The following is a 22,644-nucleotide window of genomic DNA, read 5'->3' as shown; positions in this document are numbered from 1 at the left end:
CATCCATCCATCCATCCATCCACCCACCCATCCATCCATCCATCCATCCATCCATCCATCCATCCACCCACCCATCCACCCATCCATCCATCCATCCATCCACCCATCCACCCATCCATCCATCCCTGCTCATCTTCAATTGCTTTATCCATCCATTGATTCATTGATCCATTGCTCTACTCAATGTAGTATTCATCATGTTGATATCTACTATAAGCCATTAAACATGCTACCCAAAATCCAGTTTCCACCCAATTTCTGTTGGAACAAGGATGGCAAAAATTAACCTGAAAGATGATACATGCTACAGGGAAGAATGAGCATAACAGGAGACCCAGCAGGAGTAGCTAGCATTGATTCTCTTGGGAAGAGGCACTGATGATGGAGATTTGTAGGGCAATATTGAGTTGGCTAATTATTCATCAATATTTGTAGAGAATTGTGGGCCAGGCACTGTGATAACTGCCCATGACTGGGCACAGAGGTGCAGGACAGACACAGGACTGTTCTCCCGGGGTAGACAACATGGCAGTTAGCTGGGTTGGAGCACTGGGTGTCATTCCAAATGAAGAGTTCATGAGAAATGGTGCATCTAGGAAAGCGTGGTAGGAAACCAACAGCGTCTGGCCAGAGGTGTTCCCTTCCCGTGAAGAACGGTGACCAAGGTCCCAGTCAGAATCTCCAGAGGAAAAGTAAATGGCAACCGTGGGCACTACCACTCAATCACTTGCAGATAATTTCCTTATCTTTTATACACATGTGAAAATGACCTTTCACGAACAGCAGGGAAGGCCTCCTGGAGAAAATGAGGCGTGAGGGAAGAAAAATCTGTCTGCCCAATGGCCATGTGACTCCGCTGGCTCAGAGAGCATTTCCAGTGTGACTTACTGATTGCCTATACAAGACTTCAAAGAGAACCCTTCATGTCCTACTTCAGAGGCAGAAGCCCAGAGGCCAGGGAAGGGAGAGTGTTTGAAACCCAGAGGACCTTTCTTCCTAAGTAATTCTGAGGTAAATTATTTGTGTAGTTTCCATCTGAACTGCTAACCTTTTGATGAATGTCACCAACGCACACTTGTTAAATGGAGACAAACATTCTGCCGTATGTATGCCCACAACAGGTCCACGTGCTGCATTTAATTCTCTGTGTGTTAATATTTGATAAAGTCAATTTACTGCATAGGGAATCTTGTATGTTTTACCTAAAAATGAAAACCCTCTGAAAACCCAGATTTTCCCACACGCCATGTTTGCCAACTGCAGATCACTGGCTACAGCTAGAGCCTTAACAGCATCGAGGAAACCACGTTCCATTCATCATGTCACTATTGGGTTGGTTTGGCATTCATTTCAAGAAGCTTTGGTCCTGGGATGATCCCAACTTACTCACCATCAGCTCCATAAGACGTCTATGAAATCTCTACAGTTTAGAGTATTCTACATGCCGTGTGCTGAAGGCCGGGTCCTCTCCATATCATGTCAGTTAGTGTCACCATTCTGGGAGGTGGTGGAAATTTCAGGAGGTGAGGGCTGACCAGAGGGAGAAGGTCACAGATGGGAAGTTTCAGGGTGTGCGCGCGCCTCTGAATTAATACTCGGCTCCCAGTCCCTTCTCTTATCTCAGCTCTCCTGGCTGCTCTAACCTCACCATGTCCTGACATCGTGGTCTGCATTACCAGGCCCAGGAACAGCAGAGCCAGCCAGCAATGGCTACACCTTCCTTCTTCATACTGTCCAATGTGTTACAGCAGCAAAATGCGCGGCACACTGTTTAAGAGCTACCTTCTACCAACAGCAAAGCACGTCACGACCTGCCCCCTCGGTACCTGTCCCTTCACTTTATTGGTCTAAGTCAGTAACATTTTCACTTTCAGCTGAGATCACCGCTCACGTCCACCATGGAACTACGCAAAAGAGGTCTTCCGTGGGAGTGTTCGGCAACCTGAGTTCTGCTGTAGGGTCAGCTTCCCTGGCAGTGAGATCTTCCGTGGGGGTGTTCGGCGACCTGAGTTCTACTGTAGGGTCAGCTTCCCTGGCAGTGAGGTCTTCCGTGGGGGTGTTCAGTGACCTGAGTTCTACTGTAGCTTCCTTGGCAGTGACGGTACCACCCTTCCACACAGCTGTTCGGGGGACTGCTCCAAGTCGGTTCCTGGGCAACATCTCAGCCCTCTTGTAGGGCTATGTATGAACTAGTACCTGGGGCTGGAAAACTGCTCAGTCTGAGCCATCTGGAATAGTGAAGGGAGGAGCCCCGTGCTGTATTCCTATCCGGGAAACTGTCTCGCCTACCTCCAGGTGGTCAGTGAATCTGTTCAAGAATTAGCTCCGAGCACCAGGATTAAAATATGAACTTTCAACACATTTCAATCTTGGACATATGTGGCTTTAAAAAAAAAGATAGCATAGAAGTTTCCATGGAGGAATATTTAATGTTAATCTCGATCAAGATTATTTCCATACATCAAAAAATAAACACTTAACTATTGAGGCTTTTCCCTCTCCAGGGAGGAGGTGACCAGAGGTTCAGATGTTCTGAACACGACTGGCCTTTAGGGTGGCTCCCAGGGACCCACATGGTCGGAGGGAAGGCAGACTACCACCAGGGGTCCTCTGACTCCACACATGCAGTGCGGGGTCTGACCATACATGCATATTTAAACTAAGTAAATGTTTAAGAAGTAGCTTGTCTTCTGTGGATATCCCTCTGAGTAGAGAACCCCTCAAGTTAGTTAACAAGCATCACTAGAGTTGGGGTGTAGCTGTGGTGGAAGCGTTTGCTTGGCAAGCATGAGGTCTCGGGTTTAACTCCCGCCTCCACCCAGGAATGACCGTGCGTGAGGAGACTGCTCGGTGAAAGCGCCGGGCGCCACGTCTGCCCACCCGCACGGTGGGGACACTCAGAATCTTACTTTCGGTTCTGTCTGTCGGGCCCTTTCCTGAGTGACGTGTGCTGGGCTTGCTGAGATATGGCGACAGCGGGCATTGACAAACGCAGGTGCAGCCTGTGAGCAGTCCCAGGAAGAAAACGACAGACAACTTTCCCAGAGAGCAGGCTGCGCTGATTTATTACAGAATGCTGTTAAAAAAATTCCCTTGAGGTTGGCCTCTCCGGCTCAGAAGCACTGGGGTGGGAACACGGGGACAGCAATGTGATGGTCTCCCCTGAGGGCTGTGACCAGGGTTTGGTGGACATCCCACCCGTTCTCACTGCATATGCTCTCCCCAGAGGAAGCCGCCTTCCCACTCCCAAAGCATGCATTGTTAATTGGCATTAGGTTATTTCAGAGTGACAGACTTCGTAATGGCATTGCGAGTCCAAAACAGGACACCTGTTTACCAGACACACACATGGGTGACTGGAAAAGGAGAAAGTCCCAAATGGTGGCCGCGTCTCGCGGTCCATCTGGGATGAAAGGGGAAAGGCACTGTGTCCCTCTAGCAACACACAGCTACGACATCACATGCTCCAAATTCATCCCGCTAAACACATGACGGCAGTTTCTACCACACACATGTCACAGGTAGCTCGAGACCCCTTCTGCCCTCTGTTCTCACCCAGGTACACAACGGGTATTAAGATATGCTCTTGGCTTTATTTACAAGTTTATCTTCACGTTTCAACTGTCTCAACAAACAACTCCCAAAGAGGTTTTCGGCTGAAAGTCACGTACGAACCACACTACATGAAAGAAACAATAGGACTGACGCCTGAACCCAAACACCTAACCCAAAACCTCCCGCCCACCGGCACCTGACAGCAAAACTGTTCTCTCCATTGCAGACGCTACATTCTACACAGGAACTCAAGATCACCTTGTTGTGCGGGAAAGCACCAGTGACACGGTGCGCGGGACAGGGTGACGTGTGGACGCCTCCAGGGGTGACCCCACGTGTGCACGCTGTCGCAGAGAAGGCCAGGGACCAGGAAAGACCACAGCTCTCCAGAGATGCCCCAGCTTCCCAAGACGGAAAACAACGGTGCATTCACACACGGACAAAGGTTAGTCTTGGAACCCAGTACTATACATGCGTGAACGTTAGCACACGAGGGGAGACATGGGAAGGACGATTTCCACATGGCACTGGGGTTGTCCCGTAACCGTTCCGCACTGGACACTTGGTGGCTTTGTGGGGTGCCTCTGCTTACCAGCGGGGGCTGGACCCTGAACACCGGTTGGAAACAGAAATCTTTCCCCGGGGCCACCAGTCAACCTGTCCTTGGCAAAAACAGAACCTGGAAAAAGAGCGAGTACAAGACACTACCATTATCAGTTTTCTCAAGATGTCCCTAGATACCCTTGTGTGAGTATGACCAACTCAGTGAATGGCCCAACACGTTCCTGGGTGCCACGGACATGGGCTGAGGTGCCGTGTCAGAACGAGGAGACAGAGCCTTGATTCTCTTCTGAGCGACATGAACTGGAATTTCTGTCACAGTGGTCACGGCCGTCACCTCCAAAGCTGTGACCAGCCTCCTGCACAGTAAAAGATTCCTCCCCACGAATGGGGTTGAGAACGTGTCGTCTCCGTCTGCGAGCCGGTTCAGCTGAGGTGGATAGGCGTGTACTCCGGCCTCCTCGTCTGGATGATTTTTGGCTTGGGTCTCTTCGTCCTCTCCATTTCCTCCTCCTCTTCATCCTCTTGGTCACTCTCGCACACGTGGACCACCACGCTGGGCGTGGTGTCTGTCGCCGCATGCAGCTCATACTTCTCACCTAGGGGAGGAGACAGTTGCCTGGTAACTAGGTAACCGGTAACCAGGGCAAAAGCATGATGAGCAGGTACGTGGGCTGAGAGACCGAGGAAGGGAGGGAGGGAGGGAGGGAGGGCAGGAGTGTGTTGTTAGCTGACCCTTCCCATGTTCACCCAGGGGGCTCCCATCGGAGCTCTCCAAGGGCGGCGCAGGAGCATCAGTTCAGGGAAGAACTGCTCTGGAAACACATGTCCTGAGCCTCCCTTGCAAGGCTTCCATTTGGGGTTCCAGAGCACACCAGGGAGGAGGCGTGGACAGGACCTCAATGCCCACACACGTGTGACTGCCTTGCCTCTGTCCGCCCTTCTCCTCCTTTCTTAGTTTGGAGACAGGGTTTTATATAGTGTGGGCTAGCCTCACATTCACTCAGTAGCTCAGGCTGACCTTAAACTTCTGTTCCTCTTACCAACACCTTGTACAGAGGCATCACACCACCATGCCTGGTTTATGTGGCATTGGGCCATAAACTCAGAGATGCATCCATGCTAAGCAAGTCCTCCACCGGAGTGACATCCTCAGCCACAGCACCATGTATGTATACATGTATGTATGTATGTATTTATGTGTGTATGTATGTATGCCTGCATGCATGCATGAAGGTATGTATGAGCTAGTAGCTGGAACTGAGAATGTTCCCTCATTGCTGTCCTGGGCTAGCCTGAGCTTGCCCAGGCTCCACTCTGCTGTAGCAAGGTTAGGGTGAGCCTTCTGTCACTGAGAACTGTGGCTGGGAAGGAAGGGTCAGGGACATCCCTTGAGGGGTCTGCGCTGGCTGCTGATGGGGGCAGCAGGAAGAGTGGGTGCTGTGTGGCCTGGAGTGAGTGGACACACTTGTAGCTGGGGATGGTGGGCCTGGATTTCATTCCCTGGTGCCCCTCGCCTCTTCTCCAAAACAGGGCAACCAAGGCACCAACGGGGCCAATTCCATGAGAGAATGCATTCAAAACACCCGGCAGCTATGTGCTTAAAAGTGGAGCGTGCTGGGATGTCGGGCGAACAAGGGGTGCTTACTAGTAGACGCAAGGTCCCAGGTTGGAACCCCACTTCTGATCTAACTGGCTTGGGGGGCCTCCAGCTTCCTAGTGTGCTTCTCAGATGTGGGGGGCACGGCTCATGAACAAGGAATTTCTTGTTCATGGCCTTTACCCCACAGTGAGGCTAAACGTCGCTCTAACTGCCTGCAGACATGAAGGGCCTCAGCTCCCCCAGGGCTGAGGGTCACTGGGAAAGTTGAGAACGGAGGCTCTTCCACAGAGTATCCGCCACTGGCCCAGGCGCAGAGGGCTTGGGACGGAAGGCTGTATTGTGAAACCTCTGCAATCCTGAAGAGCATGGTTGGAACAAAAAGATAGAATACAAAAGCGAACTGAGTTAACTCCGCTGCTAACTAGCTGAAGGGCAGACGGCTCTGAGAAGGGTGTCTTTGGGAGACCCCTCTCCTCAGCCTGAAGGTGTATCTGACTCTGGGGCGGGGCCCTGGTGGGCACTCCAACACTCCAGTTCCCATCACTATCCAGGGCAGAGATGTTTCAGTCCAGTCATTCCCAGTCTGGGTTCTCAGGGATGGAAGGCTCGCTCCACTTCCTGCCTCTGGAACAGTCTGGCTCCTTGCTACAGATGGAGATCCCATTTCCACGTGTAACGCCCACAGATGCCAAACCCTCGGCTCCACTCGCGATGCTTGCTAGGAACTGCCATGATGAGCCACCTACTCGCTCACACAGGCCATTTCTAGTCTTGACCTTCAAGCCACAATTAGCACCAGTAACGCGATTCTTGGTTTGTACCACAGGAGGGATTTCCGTTCAGTGTGTTCTCAGAAATGTAATCTTTCAGCACGAAACTGCTGATGGGTGGTGAAAACAGAACCCTTTCCCTAGAGGAACATCAGATAGCTGGTCAAGGAGCAGCAGGGGGCTGACGGGCAGCGTTTATTCAGCATGCTGCGTGGTGGGCAGGAGTGACGCTCACATCTCTGCTTCCTGGTCCCACCCACCCCTCGGACAAGCCCTCTGACATGGGAGAGGGGCCCCGACATTTTACTATTCCTGAGAGCCACCTGCTGAGGGCGGAGCTGCCTGAGGGCCAGGTACCGAGCAAAGTGCTGTGTTCAGGGCGATGGTTTACCTATGGCCCACGGCTCCATTGGACGTGACCCATTGTGGGCTCTGACCTCACCGTGACCTGTGGTTTTCCTCCTACCCATTAGCAAAGTCAGGTGGTAACAACAGCTGCAGATGAGCTCCCAAGAAGGTTGGTCTGTTTCCCCTTTACAAAATCCGGTTGCTCAGCCCATCAGAACAATATGACCTATGGCCTGGGAGTGAGTCACACAGGTTTGCCTGGCGGGTGAGGGGACACTTTGGGGATGGTGGTGCAGAAAACCCATGGGCTGCTGCCATCTCTCCTGCAACCCTTAAGGGGAGCCCACGGTCGGGGCGCCAGTGGCAGCAACGTGGAGGAGTAAGCGTTCGTTCGTAAGACACATTCGCATGGGGTCACTTGAGGCGTCTCGTGTCGGGACAAGCCCACCACACCTCCCAGCCCCTTGACCACCTGAGGGCGCTGCTTACCTGGGCCCAGCTTGGAGATAGCATACAAAAGGTCGTAATTTATGACTGGGGTAGCGTCTTCTACTTGCTTCCAACCAACCGGTGGAGAGGCGGGAGGAGAGATGAGAAACTGCTTGTCTGGGTTGGGTGGAGCCAGGTGTGAACTTCCTATGTGTAATGTCTGAGGAGAGAGATCAGTTCATCACTACGCTGAGAGGGAGCTGCAACAGGGGTTTGCAGCAGCTCACGGAAGCCTTTGGGAGGCCAGCACGGATGGCAGACCAGAGGCCAGGAGTGGACGGGGCGGGTCCCGCTGAAGGGGAACTGTGAATGTCTGAAGGGGGTGCAGGGCGGACGAGCTCTGGTTTTGGTGCCTATGTTGGGCTACGGCAACACTGGATGGAAACGGCCGAAGGGAGAAGTGACAGTTTGGTCTGTCAGTGTATCATCGTGGGGTGGGGCACGGCAGAGTCCCTGGTGTAGTCACCATGGGGGTGGCATGGCAAAGCTTACAGTGGCTAGGAGCTGTAGAAGCATGTTACACGTTACATGGTGCCAACCAGGAAGCAAAGACAGCTCCAACCAGAAGAGGGGCTGGGCTCCAACCCCTCCGTGTCCACCCTGAGTGAGATATCTGGCTTCTTTAGGCCTCCACAGCGAATTTCTGTGAGGCTCAAAGGCTAAAAGTCATCTCAGGGGTAGAGGTGGAGAAGGCTCGGGGCCTGGCAAGGACTGACTTCACCTTGGGAGTAAAATTCTAGAACCTTCTTTCTCTTTTCTTGGCACTCTACCAGTCCCTGTTACAATATGGAATGGAAGTTGGGAACCGTCTTGAAGGTGCACCTGGGATTGGCCGGACCAAGGGCAAACCCATCCATAGATCCCCCTCTCTGCACCCCAGCTAAGAGAGGGTTATCAACCATCTGATCACCATCTCACGAGCCCATCCCTGCCCCCTCCCCGCCCCCTCCCCACTAACAACCCTGTGCTGATTTGCACATAGGTTCTTCACAAAGCCAGGGTGTTGCTGGAAGCCATGAGAACCTGGGCCAGCTGGTGACCTCTATTGACCGGGTCATTAGCCTAATCCCTGAGACACCCTGCAGAGAGGCCCAATGTCCAAATCCCAGCGTACCACAGCAGTTTGCAATGATGCCCACCCCCCAAGCTCCCTGGGTGAACAAGGAAGGCTTCTTGCCCTCATTCATGATTTATCCTAGGAAGCCACAGGGTTCCTGTCTCTGAGGTGGTTTTCACATTCACCTGGTTCCTTCTTAGACCAGGTGAGACCCTGAGAATCCAGGGTAGGGCCCACTAGACAGCCAGCTCGCTATCTGGAGTCTAACACCATCAGGACTTGAGGGGCTGGCGGTAGACTTTTTGGGAGGGGGGGCTGCTTCACAATAGGCACACTCACCTGCGCAAAATACAACTTCATTTCTTTCCCCAGGAACTCAGTCTTATGCAGCTGCAGCCTGGCATCGGCTGCGGATAAGGGGTTGCTGAAGTTTATTCGGACACGTTTGAAGCTCTTAAAATACTGGAAGGTGATGTCCTTGTCATACGTCCTGAAGAGGGATTCAAATTTGGCCTGAAAAAACAATACCGATAAAAGGTTTTAAAATTCACCTAGCCATTGCCTTCCTTGGTGAAGAAATGAGTTATCAGGTTATCAGTCATTTCAAGGGAAGGAGGGAGGGAGGGGGAAGAAGGGGAGGGAGAGGAGAGAGAGAGAGAGAGAGAGAGAGAGAGAGAGAGAGAGAGAGAGAGAGAGAGAGAGAGAGAGAGAGAGAGAGAGAGAGAGAGGCCGCTTCTTCCAACGGACTGACTGTGCTGTTTGTCTGGTGCTGGGATTAGGGGTTAGGAGGCCTTGCACCCTGCTAAGCACACGTGCCACCGTTAGACTAATTCAGATGATCTTATTAGCAGAGAATGTTCAATATACTAAATTCATTTAACCAGCAGGACAATTGTCACTCCTTTTAAAAGTGGGATAAGCATTTGCCAATGAGGTAGAAGAGTCCGGCCGCTCATTACTCCACAAGACTGATGTTCCCATGACCTTCCACTGTCCAGCCAACTCCACCCAGAGTGGATATTGTATTTTTCAAATATTTTTCTTTAGGGCTCAAGGTCATGCAGCACATTTGAAGATTCCTTAGAAACTGAGAACAAAGGGACAAAGACCTTAAAGAAAGTCTTGCCACTCCTTAGAGGAGGCTCCCATGTGGTTTTACCTCAGCCTGTTACTCTTTAACTCTCTGAAAGAATACTGGTTTAAAATGTAATGCGGGTCTGCAGGCGGGCCAAGCTTTCATGTACGGCCTCCCTCTGGTGCTTGCTGTAAGGGCTGTTAAGAATTAGGAAATATCATGAGCTGGTAGTGTCTGGAGAGCCCGGATTCTGGGATTGCAAGCTTGGCTCTTGGCTTCTGGAAAAACCTCATCAGCCTCCTGGGAAAGGCTGGGGAACCCCACCCTCTCCTGCAACAGTGGGGATGGGGGCTGCACCTCCTGGGGACACCAGGAGGATTCTGGGAGCTCTCAGAGTTCCTTTCTACGGGCTACACAGTCAGGACAGTTTGTGGGGGCTTCTGAGGGTGGGGTGGCAGGTGAGAAGGTGGCTGGCAGAGGGCCTGGGTCCGAGCCATGCTCTCACTCCTACTCAGGAGGACGACTGAGGCAGAGGAGGGTACACTGCCCATTTGCAAGTCTACCCGGCGTAGAGTCGGCCGTCTTTGGGACTAAAAGCCTACTGGCTCTTGGCGTAGTCCAGGTGGGTGCAGCACCTCTTCTCTCCGAGGCAGGTGGCGAGGGGACATATCCCTGCCCCGCAGGAGCATTTCTATGACTTTCCACTAGGGGCTCTGGCAGGGGTGAGCAAGGCGGAGCTGACATTTAACCTGGATGCCACCAGCTGGGCGATCCTGTCCAGCGTCTCAGGCACTGAGCAAGTTTCTTTCTGGCTGAGGGTGCCAGGAAAGCTGGGATTTCACATGACCTCATCAGGAGGCACTGTGACTAACTGTAGTTTTGAGTTATGATTCAGAATTTGGGAGAGATGACTTGGTGAATATTTTTAGAGTGCAAGTCAGGGCTCAGAACCAGAGCATCAGAGAGCATGCATTACTGCTAAATCCACACCCCCACACACTTAGGAAATGATCTTATCTGCTCTAACAGTAGACACCCAGCTGTTACGCCTGTGGTATAGGATCTCTACTTAAGTGCTTCCTAACTACCAGGCTAATATTCAGCGCATCAAGTCTGCAGTGCGTCTAGGAAGAGACCGTGTCTGACAATCACATTAAAAGGCTACAGTCCCAGTCTTCCAAACACCATAAACAATTAGCTGACTCTGAGCAGCCCTTTTACATGTCCCAATATGTCTTGAATAAAAAGCATACCACACAAACCCCATCCCCACAAACAACATATTCAATATCCATTCATATAGGATTCTGATTGATTAAAGATCAATTAGTTACTATCACTCAATGGCTTGATAGTAACTGATAAAAAAAGAGACCTCTTATGCTTTTCCCAAATAAAGAAAAGTACAGTGATTAAGATGACTATCTCTCCAGCCAGGCGGTGGTGGCGCATGCCTTTAATCCCAGTACTCAGGAGGTAGAGGCAGGCGGATCTCTGTGAGTTTGAGGCCGGGCTGGACCAACAGCCTCCAAAACAATACAGAGAAACCCTGTCTCATAAAACCAAAAAAAAAAAAAAAAAAAAAAAAAAAAGATGACTATCTCTGAGAGCTGCTACCTTGTCCCACACTGAGTTTTAATATTTGGTATGCCTGCATTTTTCTCCAGTCGGAGAGATCTGGATGCTGGAGGCAGACCCTTGCCATTCCTGCAAACATGCGGTCCATTCACAGGTTATTTGGACCTCCAGAGGCAGGAGCTGGCAGTAGCCACCCTCTGGAGTTCAGAGGAGCCAAATGTGGCCACACACTAAGTCCGCACCTCCCGCACACGTAGGGAACCCGGGAGCGTCCAAAGCCGGGCTACACAGCTCCCCTCACGGTTAATTCTTCAGGCAACAGCTTCTGATTTTCAAAACTCTAAAATACTCTGGGGGTTACTTGGTAAACCCCAGAGAGAGCCACCCACCCCTGAGTAGTTCGGCTAATTGTCCCAATTAGCGGCGTGCTTGGAAAATGCTCAGAAATCACAGGTCGCCAGAAGCCTTACCCTGGTTTCACTTTCGCTGAAGACATCACCGTTTGCCACACAGGCAATCAGGGAGCTAAAATTGTAGTTAAAGTCCCTAAAATGCATTCTGCTTTCTTACGGGGCAGAAGCTAATGACTCAGGACTCACACTCTCTCGCAGTCGAGCCCAAGCTGGAGGTTCCTTTGCAAGAGAAAGACCAAGGGTCCTTGCTCCAGCAGGGTTTATAAAGCTGCTGGGAGGGCCAGCCCCCTGGGGGTGGGGAGGGCTCGGCTTCCAGAGCATCCTGTTTGGACAGCAAATTCCTGAGTCAAGTCCGGCAAGCTCGCAGGCAGACAGGGACAAAGTGTAAGTTTCTACTGGAAAGAGGTGACGTCAACACCTTAGTCATTTTCCCTATGCTAATTGCCGCTGCTCCGAGGGTGGAAAAGGCTGCGGAGCCGAGGTTTGCTGAGCTCCCAAACCTCACCCCCCTCGAGCGGCATAGTTCCCACTGGTAGTAATTCCATTCGGCAGCCCAGACAACACGCTTCTGGGGCTGAACTGGGCGGGCCCTGCTTAAGATGGAAAATGTTACGGAAGGGACAAAGGTCTGAGGCTGTAAACAGCAATTAGCCTCCAGGGAGCCCTTAGGCTTGCGGAGACCTGGAAACCACGTCCTGGGGAGTTGGTCGCCCTGAAAAGCCTCAATGAATGTTTCTTGCCGGGCATCAGAGAAACATTTTGAAATCTGTCTTGGTCAGTGAGTTCTGTTTTTTTTTTTTAAAGAAAAAAGTTGGGCTTGTTTTGAAATGCAGTATTTTTTAACCCCCCTCCCCAATTGTACTTTATTGGTTCCCAGTGGGATGGTGGGAAGGGCACCCAAGATGGTACTATGAAAAACTTCCTGCCTGGGTTGGAGGGCCAGGGGATGGGCAATGTATACACGCTTCCCAAGGCTCAAAGGATTCAAAGGATGTGCTACAAGAGCTATGACGGTAGAACACGTGCCCTCAAGTCGATGACCAAAGCCACAGAAACAAAAGTCCCACAGAGAACCGGGCTCTGAAACTTAGCGGACGGTGTGTGTGTGTGTGTGTGTGTGTGTGTGTGTGTGTGTGTGTGTGTGTGTGTGTGTGTGTGTCCTGTTCAAGGATACACACCTTTTCTTTTTATCAAAAAGGAAGAGAGAGACGCAAAGAGTGTGCAGTTACAACCACCAAGCTCGTCTCGCCAGCCCCGGCGCCCGCTGTGCAGCCAGAGGGCCCCAGCTCCTGCTTCCACCTACAGCCCTGGCAGCCAGTCCGCCCCACTGGCCCCAACCTCGTTAACGCATTCAAAGACCGCTGCCTTCTCTAGCTGATTTGCAGACTCAGCTTCCACGTGTCCACACGTTAAGCCGTTCCCTCCACACTGAAAGCTTTCCTCAAAGCTCTTCTAAAGTCAGCCAGCAATTACAAAGAATGTATGCAACCGGAACAAACGGGACGCTTATCCCTCCACCCCCCCCCAAAAAAAGGCCAAGGCTCCTCAGATGAGCCAGTGTTGCTACATTTCAAAGCCCGGCGCTTCGCTGCCAACTGTGGGGTTATGTAAGAAACCAGTTATGGTGTTTGCTTTGCCAAATCACCCAGGGCTGCCAGCCCCAAAAGACTTAGATGCATTTATTTATTCTAAAAAAATGTTTGGTGCACTGAACAGTAGGTGTGTGTTAGACACCAGGGAGGCTGGCGACTTTGGGTGGTGTGTGGGGAGGGTCAGGCACTGGACCAACACGTGTCACTCCCTGCTCCTTCAAAGAGCCCCAGGCAAGACTGCTCCCGCTTAGCTACCCCCCCCCTCCTCCTGTCTTCTCCTGGAGCCCACCTTGACAAAGCTAAAGGGGATCAGAGGAGGACAGGAGCCTGATTTCATGGCGTTTGTGTATGTGCACACATGCGCTCACTTGTGTATACACACATGTACATGTAGGCCAGAGAACAACCTTGGCTGTTTCTCAGAGATTATGCACTGGCCTGGGGCTTGCCAAGGGGGCTCAGGGTCAGCCTGTCCCCATTTCCTCAGGGCTGGGGTACAAACACCTGCCATCACCCCCAGAGTTTTCACATGGGTTCTGAGGTTAGTGCAAGGCAAGCCCTTTTCTGGTGGAGCTGCCTCTCCAGCCCCTCATTCTTTTTCTTGTAAATCATGACGTTATGCTCCAGGTAAGGTTTGTAGGCAGAGCTGGGCCACTCCTTGTCCAGCTGAGGCAAGGTGGCCGGCTACTGAAATTTTAGGACCTTGATTGGACTATGTGAATGAAGGCGGGGGATAAGGGACATCAAGGTAAAAGAATACTGCTCAAGTCTTTCTCACAGAGGTGACAGATACATCTTCCACTAAGCTGTCCCCGAAGCCCGCACAAAACGTGTCATTCTGTTCCTGTACCAGAACGGATTGGTCTCATCTAAATCACATTTCCCTTAGTGAAGGTGAGACTTCCAGTTACCATTCAAGAACTGGGGCTGCTTCAGATGACAGCTGGCATCATGTGGGGAGACTGGAACAGGGTGTCACCCACAGTGAAATCACTGGTCACACCGTGTTCCAGAACCCTGGCCTACGGGGAAGGGGGCACCCAGGATCTGTTAGCAGAGGGACGCGGGGCAGACCGGAGGGCTTCTGTGCTACCTGGGGAGTCTGCCGCCTGGGGGTTCCTGGAGCACCTGGAGAAAGCACGGGTTCCCATCCATGTCAATTCCCTGCATGCTCTCTGTCTCTCCCGCGTGAACCTAGACCCCCTGATGCTCCCACAGGGAAATGAGTTACCCTTAAGGCATGGCCTTTCCTTACCAAGAAGAAAACTGGTCAACACGTGCATTTTAAAATTAATTACTTATGGAGGCAGAGTTTCTCTGTGTAGCCCTGGCTGTCCTGGAACTCACTTTGTAGATCAGGGTATCCTTGAGCCCGGAGACCCTCCTGGGATTGAGGCATGCTGGGAGTGCTGGGATTAAGGCTGTTTTTGAGACAGAGAGCACAGGCATTCTAAAGGTGCACACTCTTGTCCGCTTGCTCCTTGTGGTTTGGGAGACGGGTGCATTCTTTTGGGACAGGGTCTCAAGTATCCCAGGCTGGTTTTGAAGCTCTGACCCACATGCCTTCACTTCCAGAGTGCTGAGATTACAGCATACTCTGCCATGCCTGGTTTATGTGGGGCTGGGAACCGAACCCAGGGCTTCGTGTGTGACAGGCCAGCCCTGTACAACTGTCCCCCCCCCAGCATTCTCCATCCTGATTTGCTAGTTAAAGGGGGAAGGACTGAGGGCAAAAGTGCTCTCACAGCAGAGTTCATCAGGACTCAGAACAGGAAACCTGACGCCGGAAGCTAAAGGAGTAGCAGCCGCTGCCGTCACCCAAAGCTCTGTGCCCTGTGTTCTTCCACTGAACCATGGCCCCCCCCCCAGGAAGCCTCTCCAGCTCGCCTTCCCCTAGGCAGGCCTGCCCAGGCCAGCCGTTCCTGAGAGGGAGAGCTGCTCTTCAGTGAATTCTGCGCCCCTCTCCCACAGTGGGAGTTCTGAGGTCCCCCCAACCCTGTGCCATGCTTCAACAGTGTGGGGGGGGGGCTCGGAACTCCCACTGTGAGAATCCCAAGGAGCTAAACATGCTGCCAAGGAAAGTGTCATAAAACCAACTAACCCTCCGCTCTGTAGACCAGGCTGGCCTCGAACTCACAGAGATCCACCTGCCTCTGCCTCCCGAGTGCTGGGATTAAAGGCGTGCGCCACCAACGCCCGGCTGTCAAGGTCAGTTGAAGCTTAAAGTGAACTTGAAAATTACAACCACATGAGAACTCTAATGAGAAGGCAGAAGAGGAAGAGGAGGGAGGAGGAGAGTGGAGGAGGAAGGGAGGGAGAGGGCAAAGGAAGAGGGAGAAGAGGAAGGAGAGGAGGGCAAGGAGGGGGGGGAGGGAAGGCAACGGTCTCCATCCTCTTTCTCCCCAAGGCGTGTGGGCAGGCGTGTGTGTGTGTGTGTGTGTGTGTGTGTGTGTGTGTGTGTGTGTGTGTGTGTGTGGTCGCTGGCGCCTCCTCACAGATCTCCCTCTCTTGCTCGCTAAATTCTTGTGCTCAGAATCTGATTAGCGCCTGTTTCCTTATTACTGCAATCTTTCCTGGGTACATAAAGATTACCTTCCTTCGGTTACTTCTCGGAAAAGCACTGCTTGCAGAGTTTCAGAAGAAAAAACGGCCTCAGGCAAATCACAGAGGGTCAGGTCAGGCCCCTGACCACCTGGTGGCCATTACCCAGGACTAAGGGAGGCAGCCAGAGCTGCCACCATCAACCAGCCCTGTTTGGCTCTTTTGGGTCGGTCTTCCTGGACTCGCTTGCTTTAATGGTCGCTTTTACCTTCAGCTCTGCTGTGGTCCTCACCCAAAGGCACGTGCTGGCACCTCCCACAAAACCCGGGCTGCTGCCTGTGGGGTCTGGCCGTGTGTTTAAACGGCAGCGCTGTTCTGTTCTGGGAGGCTACTGAACCATCAGGAGGTGACACAAAGCCGGGAACACAGGCCACTGAGAGGACCTTGTGGAGATGACAGCCCCTCCTCCAGGTCTGTCTCTGCTTCCTAAGCGACTGCATTTCAAGCCCCCATGACCCAGACTGTGACAGCTGTCCCGCCGGCGGGCATTCTCCGATACAACGGACTGTGTCCTCTAACCCCCAAGCCCCACCCCGCCGCATCCTTTTCTGTTGTTTCTGTCCCGCAATCCACATTGGCAGTGAGAAAAGGCATGAACAGAGGCCGCAGCGGGAAGACGGTGGACAAGAACCAGATCGTAGCTTTCACAGCCCCTGTGGAAGGATCAGAGATGCATGGGGCATGGGGGGGGGTAGGGGGCTGAAGGTAGTTCCAGGGTGAGATGCTGTAAAGATTTAAGTGGATGAGTGTTTTATCTGTACGTGTGTAACTACGCATGTGCCCAGTGTCCGTGGAGGCCAGGGAAGGGCACCCCAGGAACTGGACTTGCTGGTGGCCGTGAGTCGTCACATGAGCCTCTCTAGGAGTTGGGGTGCTCTTAACTGCAGAGCCATCTCTCCAGCCCCTGAGGGTTTTTAAAGATACTTCTTGGGAAGACAGCAGTTTAAACTGCTTGTGTAAAGATGTATGACATAGGTGATCAATCATCTTATGGTGAAAATAACTATGAAAACCATTCAACCTTGTTTTATTTCTTAAACATGCCTTGGGATGAGCCAACGCTCTGAGAAATGGTTGCAGAGGCTCTACGATGATGCCCTCACTCGCTACAGGAGGTAAGTTAACAGTCGTCAACTCTGTCAGTTCAATCAACCGGCTGCCGCCTGATTCCCCCGGAACAGAGGCTCCTGTGTGAGGGGATTATGGGCAAGTGTGGGGAGCAGGCCCAGGTAGATGCAGAGGGCTCCATTGTGGTTTTGTCCCCGTGCACAACTTTCTGAACCCGTGGGGGGGGGGGGGGTCTCAGGGATGGGGCAGGAGGGGTGGGCCTTGTTCCCCATGTCCAGGAATGAGTACAGTGGTTCCCCTCAGCTGGAGCGATCGCCAAAGAGGGCAACACCTGAAGGCAGCCAGGGGGTCGATCTTCACTCCTGAAGGGAGTCCCAGTTACCAACCGGCCAAACAAGGCGTGAGTGCAGGGAGATGGAAACTCCCACCATCAATCACCTGAAAGTCTGACGCATAGGGCACTGTTTAAACCACAGGAAAGCTGCCAGCACCACGGACATTAGCTCATCCACCTAGGCAAACAACTTGGAAGGGGCTGAGTAAAAGAAGTCTGGACTTCCAGTAGTGTCCTCTGAAAGCCTCAGACTGACAGCAACTCACTCCCAGGAACTTAAACTCTCTTGACAGTGCGCTAAGACGGAAACGTGCCCTTTGGAGCAAATGAGTATCTAACTAATGACCAGACAATAAAAATGAAGTGTTAACATATATTTAAAAATGAAGATGCTGCATCCACTCAATAAAGGGAGTGAGATGTTATATAAAAAGATGCTAACATTTACTGAACTCATTAGTGTTAGCAACAATTACTAATAGTACTATTGTGACAATTTTGTGACACAGTAAATATAAATAATAAGGAAGACTGCTGTGTTTCTCTTGTGGCTTATTGTAGTCACAAAGTTTCCACAATGCATACTGGTTACTTTTTGAATATTTTTCCTATTTCCCCCACTTGATGCTGTATCTTGATGGTCAAGGTTAGCAGATACGCTACATAAAGTTCAAGGTTACAGGACCGATTTGGCATTAGGGTCATTAATTTATATTGCCTTCACTAGTCAAAATTCCTTAGCTCGGTGATTTCTTTTGGTCTTGTATGTGTCATATGCATGTGCGTGCGTGTGCATGTTTGTGAGCCAGAGGACTTACCCCAGCTGTAATTAGTTCCTCAGCAGTGTTATCCACCTTGTTTCCATGAGGCAAGGTCTCTGTCACTGACCTGCAATTCACTAAGTAGGTTTGGCTGGTTGGCCAGATGGCCCCAGGAATCTGCCCATGTCTGCCCAGTCAGTGCTAGCATTACAAGCACACACTGCCAAGCTCAGCTGTCTGTATGTGGTTTCTGGGGTCGAACTCAGGTCCTCATACTTGCAGGCAAGCCCTACTGACTGAACTATTACCTCAGCCCAAGCTTAGTGTTTTTAATATATTGATATTGTATTGTCAGTCATTGATTTTTTAAATCTTTTCTATGCCAAAATTTTACCATAAGTATTTATTTCATTAAAAAAAACAACAACAAAAAACGGTTCTACAAACCATCATTAGTGGAATATGCAATTAGTGAGTTGTGTTGGCTGAGGTGTGTGGTGGTATCTTGCTTGTACAAATAAAGCCTGTCTGAAGATGAGAGGATGGAGCTTGTCAGTAGCTAGCCATAGAGGGCTGGAGGTCTGCACGGACAGACAGATGGCTGGGTGGAGACAGGAAGTGAACTGGTTGGGAGGAGAGAGGACATAAATGGGAAGAAACAGGCACGCACTCTTTCCCGCTGGGAAACTAATGAGGTTGAGGTGGTTTTGGCTTGCTCCTCCATCTCTCAGCACTCTCCTCTGACTCCAGGTTTTTATTATTTAGACCTGTTAGGAACTCCGTTTACAGAGGTGTTTGCAGTACACTCGGGGGCACCCATGTGCCAGGGAACAGTCACTTGACTGCCCTGCGATGTGTCACAGGTGGCGGAGCCAACCTCTGTGTTAGTGTGAGCAGACCTCAGAGCCTAGAACATTCCGCCGACTCCAGCGCGGAGCTCAGCGGGAACCAACACGTGCCCACTGGAAGGTCTGCCGTGTGGACACGGCACTCGAATCTTGGACTTGCTCACCCATTTCCACTTCTCTAGAGCTCTGGGATCAAGCTGGGTATGCACTCCCCCACCCCCGTGGCCCCTTCCTTGGAACCACCCTTGTAACAAGACTGGAATGTTACCCAACAAACTTTCCCCATTACAGTGCTAATGATAACAGCTGTTTAATGTGCAAGGCCTTCTAAGAGAATTTGTATTTAATCAGCGAATTCTGGAGATCAAAGTCTCAACTCCAGGAATGTATTGCTAAAGGGAAAATTCCAGGCAAGAAGTTAGTTACAGAGGAAAACTCCCAGGACCCACAAGGCCAGGATGACATCAGTCAGGCTTTCAAGTCTCAAAGAAAACGATGAATCTGTCCATCCAGCTATCACTTAGTGTAGATCTGTTGTGTGTTCTAGTTTGCTTTTTTTTTGTTGCTGTGATAAATGTCATGACCAAAAGCCGCTTGGGGAGGAAAGGGTTTATTCCGGGTCACAGCCCATCACTGAGGGAAATTAAGACAGGGACTCAAGCAGAAGCGGAAGCAGAGACCACGGGGGACGCTGCTTGCTGGCTCCAGCTCAGCTGGACCTCTTTTTTTCTCTTTCTTTCTTTCTTTCTTTTTTTTTTTTTTTTTTGGTTTTACGAGTCAGGGTTTCTCTGTATTGTTTTGGAGGCTGTTGGTCCAACCCCGCCTCGAACTCACAGAGATCCGCCTGTCTCTGCCTCCCGAGTGCTGGGATTAAAGGCGTGCGCCACCACCGCCCGGCTCAGCTGGACCTCAGGACGTTCACCCTCATGTCCATGAGGATGGTGCCACCACGGTGGGCTGAGCCCTCCCACACCAACTACTGATCAAGACAGTCTTTCAGAGACATGGCTGCTGGCCAGTCTTGCTGATAACATTTCTCCAGTTGAGGGTCCTTCTTCCCAGGTGACTCTAGGTTGTGTCACGTTGACACCAAAAACTAAGAAGCACACTATGCAAGGGTCAGAGGACCCCATTAAACATCTTGTAAAGGAACCTGGAATTCTTAGCTCTCACCACATGATTGGTTTCCTCCACTAAACTAAGGGCAGACCAAGCTACATGCCCCAGAACATTAAAATCCCTTCGTAAGCATGTGCTGCAGCACCTAGTACAAGCTTTCCCAGGAGATTCATACGGGAGGAGGGCTCAGTTACTCCTTGTAAAATCTCCCAGCAAAACTAGTCAACAAAACAAAACAATCTCAGGGCGGTGCTGGCGCACGCCTTTAATCCCAGCACTCGGGAGGCAGAGGCAGGCGGATCTCTGTGAGTTCGAGGCCAACCTGGACTACAGATGGAGTTACAGGACAGCCTCTAAAAACAATACAGAGAAACCCTGTCTCGAACCGCCCCCCAAAACAAAACAAAACAAAACAATCTGTCTTTACTAAGTGGAAGGGCTGTCCACTTCATCCCTGTGGAATATTGAGTTCTAAAACCAGTCCTGGATGTTGTGGCTAAGTGGGAAGGCCTCACTTATGTCCTGGATATGTGAGGACGTCCTACCTCTGCATACTTGATTTTCAAAGGAAAAAAAATCCCTCACCAAAATGCATTTAAAAGTATTTTGGTGAGAACACCAACATAAGTAAATGAATACATTAGACGAAATCTTTTACTAGGTCCTATGTGGGCCTGGAGAACAGGGTGTACGTGATGGGGCTGGGAGCAGGGCAGCGGGCCGCTGTGACAACGGTCCTCTCTGCAAACACAATTTCGAAAGACAGCTGTAACACCATCCCTCATCCACATGGCCCTGTGGATCACTGCCATTCCCCCATCAGGAGGCGGGGCGTGTGCCCTGCCCTAGAAGGGAGGCTTGTCGGAGGGCTTCAGGGACTCTGTGTGGTTCCTGGAAAGTCAGAGACCCTCACACCCTCAGGGCACTTCTCCCTCTTCCTACGCTGCCTGCAGCATCTTGAACGGAGGCTCTAGCCTCTGGGCCAAGCAGAGCCAAGTACTCCGCAGACAGACAGACTGACTGACGCCCCTGCAGAAATGGAAACTCGGGAGCAACGCTCATGGCTTTCTCTGAGCTGTGAAGTTTCATCATTCTGCAGCAACGGGAACGGGAACATTTCCCAGCTGTGCTTAAGGGGCAAGGCTCGCAGCTAATCAGACTGGAACGCAAGTGTGCAGGGTCAGCCATCAACTGCTTTCCCACCTGACTGAACGCAACAGCAGGCTTTCTGGGTGCGGACGGCTCCCTAAGGACCCCAGGATGAAGGCACTGGAAGGTGGCGAAGCCTTTAGGGGGTTGGGTCTCTCGGGAGATCCTAAAGTCAGGTGACTGTAGGACTCTACCACTCTCTCTTAATTTCATTGCATATATTCAATGCATACAGCACTGTGTTAGTAAGGACGCTTTCCTGCAAGTGTACACAGTATACTTCGTACTTTCCCTACCTGAACCCTTCACCGTCTCCACTCCCACACCCTGAAGACAGTTTGGACTCCAGGGACACAGGGACACAGCTAGCTGGGCAGGAACCCTGAAGGACACTCCATTCCTTAGCATATAAACACTATATAGTTGTGTGTGTTTATTTATAACTAATATATATATACATATATATATATATTTATAACTTTATCTGTGAGGATGGATTATCATAGAGCCCAGGTCATGAAGTGGTTGTGTACTACCAATGTGGTGGCTGTGCTCCCTGATTATCAGGTGGGCTGATAGGGGCCCCCAGAAATGACTGCTCTGAGCCTCCTCCAGGGCAAGGGGAAGTACACACGCAAGGCCAAGGCAAGGAGACCAGACGGCAGAGGCGAGGGGGGCAGTGACCGGGGAACACATCACAAGACAAGGGAAGTGGGAGCCTTCAGGACTGGGGAAAAGGCACTGGCTGCCCTTGCACAGGGCCCGGGTTCAGTTCCCAGCACCCACACTGGGGCTCACAGGCTCTGGCAACTCCAGAGATTCAGCACCCTCTCCTGGCCTCCGTGGGTGGTATGTGGGCGTGGTCTTAAGAGCTCAGCATCCCACCCGCTTCTATTTGCAAACAGGGTCTCATTATGTAGCCCCAGTTGGCCTTAAACTTGGAGCCATCTGCCTGTCTCTGTCTCCCCAGTGCCGTCATGTCCAGATGGGTAGATGGGTGACTTAGTGTTCGCGTACTGACTGGCCAAAGCCTGGGCGTGACCAATGGCTCCAGCCCTTCCTCCTTGCCAGGGTGGTCACAATGGGAGTCACAGACAGACTCCGGCTGTAGTCACCACGAGCTCCTACTATAGCTGAAGAGCTCTCAGCTGCAGTTTCCTTCTCTGTGAAGCGGGACAGTCTACACCAAATCCCCTGTCCACTCAGCAGACGTAGGTACTTCTCCAACATCAGTTGCCAGGGAGCAGCAAGGCCACCACAGAGGGGGAGGGGAGAGGGCTGTGGGAAACATGCTCTATGCTCCATCTACTGCAGTAGGCTGGACTCTAATGTGGCCCCTGAGGTTTACCCCTGGAGTCCATGGCCTGCATTGTTTGGAGCTGTAACTAGGGTGGCCTCCTCCTATTCTGTGATTAGATTAAGTCACTCACGGAGATTGGACAGGGTTGAGACCCTCTGGCCAAGTATGCAGGCCTGTGATCCCCACCACTCTGGAGACTGAGATGGGGAATTCCAAGTTCCAGACGAGCCTGGGCTACATAGCAAGCTCAAGGCCAGCCTGGGCAACTAAGTGAGGCTATCTGAGAAGCAAATAAAAAAGAAGGGGCCATTCTCTAATTGCTGACTGTGAAGATGCTAAGGAATGGGGGGGGGGCAAGGGATGCGAGTGCCATCAGGAGCCAGGAAGAGTTGACCATGCTGGGAGGCAGAGTCCCCTCCACAG

General features: G+C 51.5%; 1 protein-coding gene across 4 annotated transcripts in view; it reads right to left on the bottom strand.

Annotated features, from left to right (window-relative positions):
• Positions 1 to 3,037: 3,037 nt before the first annotated feature.
• The window catches only part of Rcan1 (regulator of calcineurin 1), a 71,415-nt gene continuing 51,808 nt past the window's right edge, over positions 3,038 to 22,644 (bottom strand). For 2 of the 4 annotated variants that reach the window (XM_021229441.2, XM_040750455.1), the window contains exons 2-4: positions 8,723 to 8,896; positions 7,327 to 7,486; positions 3,038 to 4,715 (exon numbers count right to left, since the gene is read on the bottom strand). In XM_021229441.2, the coding sequence (XP_021085100.1) occupies positions 4,543 to 4,715; positions 7,327 to 7,486; positions 8,723 to 8,896 (507 nt within the window). In that variant the 3' untranslated portion in view covers positions 3,038 to 4,542. Of the gene's footprint in view, positions 4,716 to 7,326; positions 7,487 to 8,722; positions 8,897 to 11,506; positions 11,786 to 22,644 lie in introns of those variants that run through there. The other 2 variants (XM_040750454.1, XM_040750456.1) reach the window with 2 other exon arrangements.

Source organism: Mesocricetus auratus, unplaced genomic scaffold, assembly GCF_017639785.1.
Source record: "Mesocricetus auratus isolate SY011 unplaced genomic scaffold, BCM_Maur_2.0 Super-Scaffold_100008, whole genome shotgun sequence".
NCBI classification, from domain to species: domain Eukaryota; kingdom Metazoa; phylum Chordata; class Mammalia; order Rodentia; family Cricetidae; genus Mesocricetus; species Mesocricetus auratus.
This window is presented reverse-complemented; position numbering and strand designations above follow the sequence as displayed.